At 36.5% G+C, this 11588-nt stretch overlaps 1 protein-coding gene across 1 annotated transcript; it reads right to left on the bottom strand.

Annotated features, from left to right (window-relative positions):
* Window positions 1-521: 521 nt before the first annotated feature.
* Window positions 522-11216, bottom strand: LOC108973481 (serine protease easter). Its single transcript, XM_018940781.1, has 5 exons — window positions 10719-11216; window positions 5617-6018; window positions 5282-5390; window positions 1400-1686; window positions 522-1012 (listed from the first exon to the last, which is right to left on the bottom strand). Exons 1-5 carry the CDS (start codon window positions 10819-10821, stop codon window positions 708-710), a joined length of 1206 nt encoding a protein of 401 aa, XP_018796326.1. The 5' UTR covers window positions 10822-11216; the 3' UTR covers window positions 522-707.
* Between the last annotated feature and the right edge of the window lie 372 nt (window positions 11217-11588).

The raw sequence follows: 11588 nt of genomic DNA, 5'->3' as shown, positions 1-11588 counted from the left end.
GTCACTCAGAAATGCTTAAGTAGAATAAAAGTTCAGAAAAAAAGTACGGTCTACTAGTGAATAAAGTAGTAATATCAGGTTAGTGAGTGTAAATATTTGTTCAGTCGAGGCAAAGGGGAAAACCTGATTATAATGACGGGAGTATTTTTGCTAAACATAAATAATGAGGGTGTTTTCGACTCTTTAAATTAGTATAACCGCTGATCAAATATTTATTTTATTATAAGTGGTTTGCTCGATTCGCTGTTCTTCAAGGCTGTCTAATACAGGGCACTAATTTGGTATAAGCGCTTGCTACAATAAATTTTTTCATTACGTTGCTTTAAGGGTTTTATGCATACCAGTTTTTGTTCCTTTGGATACTCTGTAATATTTTTCAAACTGAGATGAGTTATGTCCCCATATAAAGAAATTATTGTTGTCTAGAAAAACCATATGTTTATTTTAATTTGACTTACATTCACTACTACTGAAATTCTTAACTAATTAAAACCATTTTTAACTCAAGAAGTTGATTGAAATTTGATTGATTTATCATGTCTTTTTATTAATTTTCATCACTTTTACAGACACATTACTTAAAAATTATTTGCATGATTAACAGCTGACAATCGATTAAATTGTAAATAAAAATCAATCGACGCTTTCACTACAGCTGCAGTTCATGCCGCCTACTTGTCTCAACTTTATCGAACATTAAACAACAACTACGGGCGCAAGCTCTGCGCAATCCAATCAGTATAATCGGCCACTCGCGTATATACCGCCGGCCAACCTTCCAGACCGCAACGATTGCCAAAAGATACGACACCCTCAAGGTACCAGCGATTCTGAGCAGTTTGGCGCATTAACGGACCGCCGGAATCACCATCACAACTATCCTTGGAGAACTCACCGCCCGCGCAGAGCTGCGACGTAATCAAATTGACATTTCGTGAGGAAAATTTACGCGCGCATGCATCATGATCCACCACTGGCACGGCCAATTCTTGCTTGACATTGCTCTGGCGCGCTGTCGCAGTCGAGCGCACAAACAGCATACATTTAAGGACCAACGATGGCGAAGCATGGCGCATAAAAAAATAAAATGAAAGCAAACATTATAAAAGATGTCACATTGAACAATGAAAATACACAAGCGTTAAATGTAAATCTATACTTATACATTCACTACACAAAATGGGCCGTATCATAATGTCTGCGTGCGAGCGTGTGTGTGTGTGCGGGTGTGTAGTTCAGCCAGTAGTGGGTCGAGCGTCCGTGCTCGACGAACATGCATACGCCTTCTTTACAATTTACTGCTTTCACCCAACTCGCTACACACTCACACACGCATACACACTTTTATTTGCGCTTATCTCCATATTTATATAGTTGCTGCCGCTTAATGCACACTTACCCAATAACGTACGCCCCCAGCCGGCTACTGTGAGCAGCTCACCCACATTGATGGCTTGACGTGTGCTGGCCAACGGCAGGCAAACTGGCCTAATGAAATCCGAGTATGTCACGTCCGCAGACATTCGTATCAGGGCGATGTCGTGATGACGGTCATTGTTGTTGGGTTCGTACTGTGGATGTGGGATCACCTGTTCGTAGCCCACTTTTACAACTTTGTTGTTGCAATCGTCTTGTATGCAATCGATTTCCTTACTGATATCATACTCGCCCAGATGAATCGTCGACCTGCATATGGTGCGGATTGTGGATTGCGAAATTTCCGGTTTGACAACGGTCGAAGATGGCAGTAAGGGGGTTTGCGGGGTTTGTTTTTTTTTTTTTTTTTTTGTTGCGGATTCGCCAGTTTACATGATGGTAGTAGTGGTGAAATGCGCAAACATCGGTAATCCATTCGTTCGTGTGTAAATTGAAAAATGCGAAAAATTAAATGAAATTAAATATAAATTAAATAATCTGTGACGTTATTGTTTTAGCGAAATGATGTGTGAACTTAGCCTGAATATGCTGGGTAATTCCGAACGTAAAGAGTGCTTCTAATGATTGTAATTTTTTTTTTAATAAATTAAATTCTTACGACTCAAAAAAATTTCGCGGGGATATGCATGTGTAGCTCAGCACCACTAAGTAACAAAAAAATATAATTAAATTTCAAAAAAATATAAGTTTTGTATTTACTTACGCCTGTTCATTAATATAATAATATTAAGAGTTTAAAACTCAAGCTAAGCATTTGAGGTATGCAGAAAACTTTAGATTTTATTACTTAAGAGCTCACGATACCTTGAATAGGTTAAATTGAGTTTTCAACGAAATTTGTAACACATTGAAGCAAACGTCGGAAGCCCTATAAAATATTTGGGTAGTCAAAAAAGTCTTTTCGTGTTTTGTAAATAGATGTTGTTGCCAATGTGGTACCAATCACATTGTGTCATACCATATAGTGTTGGAAAGGTAAGGTTTTAGGCTTCATTTAATTTAAAATTAAATTCGGGGAAGTTGAAAAAAAGTAGCAGCAGAGTGAAAATTATGAAGAAATTCGCTATATTTTGAATTATAAAAAAAGGAAAGAATGCCAAGTAAGCCACAAATGAAATTTGAGAGGTTTATGGAGAAGATATTGTATCAGTTCGTATAGCACAACAATCGTTCGACAGTTGATGACAGTTCTAAACTGAAGGAATAATGTCTCCAGTAGAAAAATTGCAAAAAGTGGTCGACCAGAATGATTTCTATTTGATTGTTTATTTGTTAGTATAAATGCACAAAAAAAAAATAAGTTTTAGTTTAGTTGGAAATACGAAAAGACTTTTTCGACTACCCAATATATATAAATGCTCAACATCAGCCGTCTCCGTCTGTCTGTCTGTATATACGTGAAATAATCCCTCAGTTTTAGAGGTGTCGATCTGGAAGTTTGTACTCGCCACCGCCAATATCATATCATCACGAAATTTAGCATGCATTATTGTCTAATGTAATAATGCAAGCCTTTTTTCAGATCGAATCACTGTAGCACAGAGCTGCCATACAAACAGAACCAACGGAATTAAGTTCTTCTAAGCAACCTTTTGTATTCGCGAAGAGTATTTAGCTTCAGTGGAAACAAAATTAACCTTTTTGCTGGACGTCCATATCCAATAAAATGGTTCTGTTACAGATTTTTAAACGTAAACCACCGATTGGACAGTTTTGAATAAATTTTCTATAAATACGTAAGATGTTTCAATGAAATTAAATATTATTGATCACAAATCTGCTTGCACCTAAGAATAGTTGCAATTTAGTACATATGTTTCACCTTTACCTACGCACAAGTGTAGTTTAATAATAGTAATGCTTTTTTATAGCATGTGTCCTGTCATAATGAATTCAAATTCTTAAATTCCTGTGAAATTGTCTCCCTAAAACACACTTCCTCAATCAGGAAGAGTTTTGTAAAATTATTCGCATGTATAATTAACATACAAATAGACTCATCAGCAAGAAAACTAGTACCGTGACTGCCTGCCTTATATTTATGGCATACGCGTGTGAAATTAGTAAATTTTCCATTAAATTGAGCAACGAATAAATTAAGTGAAAATAGCAACTGAGCAACTGCACGGCAATAAAGAACGAGCTTGATTGGCCTTCAACGGCATAGCCACCAATTTCGATCTATCGCTTTAAAATTGCATAGCAAATTAAGCAAATTTCTATGGGAAGCCTTGATTATCTCGCTCTCGCAATAATCCATTTGGAAATTATTTGTGAAATTAAACAGAAAGCAGAAATTGCACCGAAATATGTTTATAAGCCATTAAATTATTACGAGCATTTGAGCAAAGTCCCCACATACGCACAAACACAGGAAAATATGTTTATGAACTCTTTGAGCCGCTTTTATGCAGACACATTTTAATGGCAGTGTATTTCTGTCAGCTTGGGACCCATCTATTATGCGCTTTAAAGGGGATAACTTTGAATGCCTGCCATTAGAAATCCACACAAAACGATAATGTGCGATACCAACATATTATGGTCTAATAACACTAGTTTACAGTCATTTTGTGACTGTGACGTTAGAGGCTGTTTCTGACTAATTTTGGGTTGCTAAAACGGAAAATGATAGTAAAAATTTTTTTAACCATTTTCTGGGATTTTTTTTTCTTTTTTTTTATAGTCACGGAGTGAAGGTGATAAACCACCCCCGTTTACTAACATTACAAAGATAGCTGTATGCTATCTAGCTTAGCTTTCTTGAGTTGTGGAGTAGTGTAAATTTGCTCGCGTAGCTTAATATGGTTAAGCACAAAATTATACGGTTAATATTAATTAATTTGAAGTGCATTGAGTGTGCTATGAGGGATTGATTTTGTCTCACAAGAAATTCGGGTTATAATTACATGAAGTCGATTTCGCTAGTGCTATTGTTGTTGATGTAACCGCCGGAAATAAAATTGAAAGCTTCTGAGAAATGAAATTGAGTTCCGTTGCTATAAGCTTTAGCTATAGATGCTGCACGCCGAGGCGTCTATGAAGTTGCTGATGTTTAATGAAGAGTTATAGTGAATAAAAAAGCAAAACTAGTGGTTAGCTCAGCTGAGTATTAATTATTGAAGCAAATAAAGATATTGCCGCTATTGAACTTTGTTTTAATATCATAAACATATATTCTCAATTTTGCGATGATAAGTATCGTCAATGACGATAATGGACATCACCTCAGCAATGTCACTACCTCGAAAGAGCAAATTTCCTTATACTATATATGTATCAGCTTCAGCTTGGCAGTTTCATTAGCAAATATAAAACAAAATATTTTAAAGTCATACAATACACTGTTGTGCCTTTGCAGAGCCTTGGAAAATTCATTGGTAAACAATTCGTATTTTCATGAACTTTATCATTTTGCCAGCATACTTGACTTCTATATTGTATATACTATTATTTACTGAACTTTATAATGAAAATATTTACTCTTAAAATAAATGGCTTATAGAGTGTATTTCTTGCTACAAAATCTAACAAAATATTTACCGAAATCCACGCACTAAGACTGCATGATTGAACAAACACTCTACACATACAAGCATAAAAATCGAAAATCATATTGCCGCAGAAAAGGATTACCGTTATTTTAGAAGGTAAACGTATCGGTTGACAAAATTACATATACTCGCTTTTATAGGTAGCTAAAGCCAAGTGCATGCAATTACGGCTACGGCACATGAAGAAGTATTTGTAGACGCATGTAATGGATATGTATATGTAAGTTTGTGCATATGTGCGCATTAGTGTGCAATATATTCCATAAATATGCCAGAGCACGTCTACTTACAGTGGACCAATTTCCGTTTCGATGGCTCCCACAACACAGTGACCTGCTGTCAGCACATAGCGTTGATTTATCAAACTGCCGCCACAATTGAGTATAGGCTTGCCATTCTCTGTGTAAGTAGGCGCAGACAAGTGCGAGAATAACAAGAAAGAAGAAGAAAACAAAAACAAAGAAGATGGCATGAGTATGAAAGACATTGAAATTCAAATCAATAACGGCGATTTAATCTACAACAAACAAGAAATAACATCAGCAGCATCAGCAGCAAAGCTGTAAGTTGCCTTCCCCACCACCCCAGCTATGAAGCCACACATAATACATTTATATACACTTACTCTGTATGTATTCGAGCAACACCATCCATGGGTATTGATCCAGTGCCGTGTCTTTGCCATTGTAAATTTTATCATTCAGCGAAGTTGGACCACATTCTGGCGGCACCGGTAGCACATTGCCTTTACCATTGCTCGGCGTTGGTGGATTGACAGTCGATGGGCGACGCGTTGTCGTTGTTGTTGTTGATGTTGGATTTTCGCCATCATCCGATGAATCGTAACCTTTATCAGGCGTACAACAGACATACGGTGAACGTCCATAACCGTTGACGCACTGAGATTTCTGCAAGAAATCACGATCCACTGCCGCTAAGTTGTAGCGTTGTACTACTTCAAGGAGGCTGGGGCATTCGTAAATGGAGACACAATAACCCACTTTGGCATTCGGATTGCGACAGCGTGCTAATCAAGTATAAGAGTTAAGAAATGTATATGTATGAGTGAGCGTAACTGTATTCAAGAGCATACAAGAGATAAGCTGAAATAAGAAGAGCGCGTAAAATTTTCGAATGGTGTGCTGTTGAGAGCGCAGCTCACGCGAGTACAAAAATAAATGAGAAAATTTCCCAAAATGCTTCGGCAAGTGCCCGAATCACTTTTGAGCGCAGGCAAACGACGATAAGAAAAACGACAGCAGCAGCTGGGCACTGCTTGCGGAACAGCAACTGTGCGCTGCTTCCGAATGCCACCATTATACGCTACGCTCCAGTCAAGCACCTTCCCATCGTGGCTTGTCGTTGGCGTTGTCGTTGACGTTGTTAGCATGATAGTGGCAATGGACTCAACTAAAAACAGCAATTCGCATTGATTGCATTGAACTTTGGCTTTGTTTGTATCATATTTTTGTTATTTGCTTAAATCGGTTTCTTCTCTTTCCGTTTCTTTTTTGTTTGGTTCTTGGTGTTTTTTTTTTTTTTTTTTTTTTGTTCATTCACATCCCATTTGTTGCCCTTTTTGCGGCTTTCATTTGCCTGCTATTACCCGCACCAATGACTCACCGATGGTGGGATTTGCGTAAATGTGCGACGGCGATGACACCGACCGCCACTGAGCTAACACAAACTGGCACGCCAGCCCAGCAGCCGCAGCAACAACAACGGCAAAAATAAACCATTTTATTCAACTCAATTACACTCGCAACTTTATGTTGTAAGATTACTTGTAATGATAATGCCGAAGTTAAATACAGAAGAATTATGAGTAGCTGCTGGTGCATGGCCTTTTTGTACTGAAGACTGCCGTCTTCCACTTATACTATTATGGGTGCGAAACAAAGAAGTGAAAACAAAATGAATAGCGTTTTCGGATTGAAAATAGTAAATGGTGAATGGGCATTAAGGCGTATGGCAGGACATTTATATCGATCGTGTGGCTGTAAATTAGCTTGTTTCAAGCAATAAACACAAATTAACGGTTTCTCCGATTAGCTGGCACCTAGTCATTACTTCAAATGTGGGTATTAACTGCCTTATTTTATCTCAGCAACACTAAAAGTGCGCCAAATCACATTTCGTAAGAAATGTACGCTATCGAAGCAGCATTAATTATGAGAGAATTTTACATTTGCATGACAGATTTGGTAGAAAGAGACCCTAATTACTTGCCTGCGATTAGTTTAGTGCGTTTGAAGGGTTTAAAAGAAAATTTTGTGATAAATTCTGCTTTCTGATAGCATTGGAAAGAGCTGGTATGAAGCAAAATGATATTATTTTTGCAGGCTTTTTGGAAATTTTACACACATAATTCATATATACAAGCATTTCTATTTTATATTTATTTTAATCATGCTTCAAACTTAAAATTTATGTGTGCATTAAATACTTCTAATGACTTGGGGAAATTCGAAAATCTCATACAAAATACGGTCGCATTAGCGTTTTCATCAAACACGAACAGATTAATTGAAATGGCGGAAATTTTTAATCTTACGCTAATTTTATGGCACCCTGTACAATTAAGCCACATAATATTAAGCTCTGTCCGCTTTGATGGCTTAAAGCTCATAGCTGCTGCCAAATGGCTTTCGATTTGAGTAGTAATTTTGAGTATTAACAGTGAGTAATTAATTTTTATTTTAACACAAACTCAGTAATATTTTCTGGGTGTGATCAAGTGTAATTTGGTTTGTGATATATGCACTTTAGATAGATTGTTCAGTTCAGTTCGGTGCATGTGAAAGTGATTATTCAGTTATTCGATTATTGCATTAGATAGTCTCAAATTTTAACACGAGCTTCTTAAATATTTTCTTTTAATTAATAGAAGATTTTTTCTCACCGATAAATATTTTTTTACAAGCAATGTAAGACCCATATTTTGGTAAAAAATTTATAATAATTTTTTTTTTTTTTGTTTTTTTTTTGAAAATGCGCCATTCAATTAATTACTAGATTTAACATTATTTTCATGATATCTGCTTTTTTTTTTAATTTCAAAGGAACCAGTTCAGAGACATAGTGGCCACCGCTAAATGTACTTTTTGAGAGGCGCTTGCGAAGATCAGCTGTAGTTCCTTTCCTAATACATATTTTTACTCATTAATTGCTGTTAAAAGATACCGTAATATGTGTACAAATTTTGGGGTCAATAAATTTAAAAATTTTGTAAAAAAAATTTGTGCAAAATTCACTTTTTCGGCCTTCTTGTGATTTTTGATAACATTTTGGATTTTCGATCTAATCTAAAACATAAATAAATATCAATGTATGTATTAACAAATCTCACTTCTTCATTAGGATAAGTAAACATGCTTATTGCCAAACTATTGTGCGGCCAAAAATTAGCTTTAAAGATATTCAATTTATTTTTCGACCGGCTATTTTTGGTATTTATTTTCATTTCACTAAAGTTTTTGTTATACACGTTTGATGATTTCAAAATCACAAACAAATTGTATATGTATTCTCCTGCTGCTAGCCATTTGCTGCCGTTTGATTGTACACACAGACACGCTGCTATACCCAATACGCTCTTCTCACTCAATTAACACAAAAAAGAAATGTAGTAGCTGTTATTGTGTTTTCAAATTACTCTTCGTTAGGCTTATCACAACTGCTAAATCTATCTACGAAAATCTAATATCTCAGCACTAATAAATGCATAAAAGCAAAATTAATTTTTTTCACAGTTCGTTCAATTTAATTGAACCGAAAATATGAGTAATTATCACTTGCCCAGTACAAAACAATTTATTCGGAATTTGCAATGTTTTAATTAACGAAATATGTGCATGATGACTCGAAGTAAATTATTTTCGTATTTATTAACAATTGTGGGAGAATTAATATTTTATTTTTGTTTAAACCCTCGTTTGGATGTGTACCAAATTGTATACAAATGGCGAACATGGGATTTCCCAAATGTTTTTTGTACTTTTGCTTTTGTAAATTATATTTTGATTGAGTTCAGATAAGTTGAGATCGGACTACATTACTGTGAAGTCAGTGTCTTATTGAAGTTAGAAACAGGTGAAAAATATTTAGTTTAATGCTTCCATACCTCTCAATACTTCTCAATTGCAAAAATATTAAATAAGCTTAGTTAAGTGAATTTCGGAAAGTCATCGAGACATGACACAACATGAGTTTTGTTGCCTTGACATATCGATTACCAACAGGTGATATTCGCCGTGACCAATGCCAACGGACCATAAATCCGCAGAACCTTTCTCTCGAAGGCTCGTAAGCTGTCATCGTCCATGCCTCTACACCATATAGCAGGACGGGAATAATGAGAGACTCATAGAGCTTATTTTTTGTTCGTCGAAAGAGTACTTTACTTTTCAATTGCCTACCCAGTCCAAAGCTGCACCTGTTGGCAAGTGTAATTCGGCATTGGATGACGTTGTTTTTGCTGTTAATACTGGTACCAATATAGAAGAAATTATCTGCAACTTAGAAGTTAAAACTGTCAACAGTGACGTTGGACCCTAGTAGCGAGTGCGACGACTGTTTGTTTGATGACGGAAGATATTTCGTCTTGCCCTCTATAAAGACTATTTTTCTATAAAGAACATTTGTGCATATTAATGATCAATGTGGCCCGTTGATCCGATTTAGCAATGTTGGTTTCTCTGTCCGTCCGTTAGTATATACAATATACTAGTTCCACGGTTTTAAAGATATCGACCTGAAGCGTCACTTTCGCATCAAGAAGCTGCTCATTTGTCGAAACCACCGATATAAGACAACTAGCTGCCATACAAACTGGCCCAAGCAAATCAAGATAAAACTGGGAGGGTATAGCTTCGGATCAGCTAAAGTTAATTTTTTTCATATTTTCATGAATATATTATATTTTATTCTGGCATAAAACTTTCAACGAAAGAAACTTTAAAACCCGCTTTGGTATCGAATAAAGCTATAACTATCGAAAAGAGAATTATTTCTGTTTTAAGTTTTGGATTCAATTTAAATCTCTCGCTAGCTAAAACTGTGCTGGTGAATGAACTGTGCCAAACGCAAATAATTGTAATCAGAATTATGCAATCTTCCATTATACATAAGCACGAGGATATTAACATTATTATCAGCGCTGTACTGTATTCCTAATTAAATTAAGTGCCCAATTTTGTTCCATGCATTTTTTATCACATTTAAATCTGCACGTAAGTATGCTTTTTGTGAAAAGTTGGAACAAATCAAGCGCTTCTAAAATTTTTCCTGCCCCCACCATACTTGTTGCTGCCACACGCACAACTTCCAATGCTAATATTTATAGCGGCTCAGTGTTGTTTTTGTTGCTGTGCGGCCGTTCTAGATGGCTTAAAATAGCTACTGAATGTTTAATGCTCCAATTCCCCTTCGAAGCGCTGTGCACACGCATTCGTACCAATGTTGCGGCGGCTGCCCACCTTCCTGCCGCTTGTCGCCTGTTGCCTGTTGCCTGCCTCCTGTGGCGGCCTTGTCACACGCCTGCCGTACATATGTTCGCTTAAATTGTGCTTACTTAGCTTGTGCGTAAATACGTTTGTATGCAGGCATGTGTGCGTGACACATATGAGATTATACATACTCGTATATTATGTATGTACGGGTGTGCTTGTGCGATGAATTTGCAAGTACGCACACACATATAGATATGTACGCATTGCAGGTACTTACCCTGCGCTGTGGCCGTTGAAAATAACGCAGCGATGAAAACCAGGCAAAATTGCCATTGAGGCATATTAAATCGTGCGGATTTTCCCACATTGAACAACCGCATATTGAGCGAATTTTATTTGCGTTTGATTGTTGTTACACGTTTTTTTTTCTTTGTTCTTCTTTTTTGTTTTTACAACAGCGAACACGTTTGTTTCTACTTTTTATGTGGGTATGTGTGTGTGTGTGAACTTCTTTGCCTAGAGAATTATTTTCGGTTTACAATTATTTAATTAATGGCACACTTTACTTGAACAAACATCAAATACAGTTTATTTCAATAGCTACGCGCACACAATTTCATCTATTAATTTAAAAAAATCACACTTTATGTATGATTCATCGATATTTGAATATAAACTAAGAGCAATTGGCTGAAAATACAGTCTCCATGCGTTCACAATACGATTTTAACGAGATTGACTTAAATTCTACTTCAACGTTTCGCCAGCGACTGAGCTCATTTGATCGCTAACGCTGAGATTATAAATGTGTAGCTTTAATATTAAACCTGCCGATCGATGAGCTACTAGTATAAGGAACCCGCCGAGAACGCAAGTCTCTATGTACTCTGTACGTATGTATGTGCACATGTTCCAGCGTCAGCTGGCGATAATCAAGACAGACTTGTATTCACTGTGCATGCACAGAAGCTCATCTACACATATGTGCATATGCACATACATTCAATATACATACAAATGTATACCCGAAGCATGCTGTGCTCAGCAAGTCCGTAATCAAGATGAAATCGCTACAGTTTGTTGCTTATGTTCATGTCTTCACCCCACCTATCGATTGATAAACTTGTCATGTTTGCTGGCGTTTTCG

The sequence above is a fragment of the Bactrocera latifrons genome, unplaced genomic scaffold (assembly GCF_001853355.1).
Source record: "Bactrocera latifrons isolate USDA-ARS-PBARC rearing strain unplaced genomic scaffold, ASM185335v1 scaffold_48, whole genome shotgun sequence".
NCBI classification, from domain to species: Eukaryota; Metazoa; Arthropoda; class Insecta; order Diptera; family Tephritidae; genus Bactrocera; species Bactrocera latifrons.
This window is presented reverse-complemented; position numbering and strand designations above follow the sequence as displayed.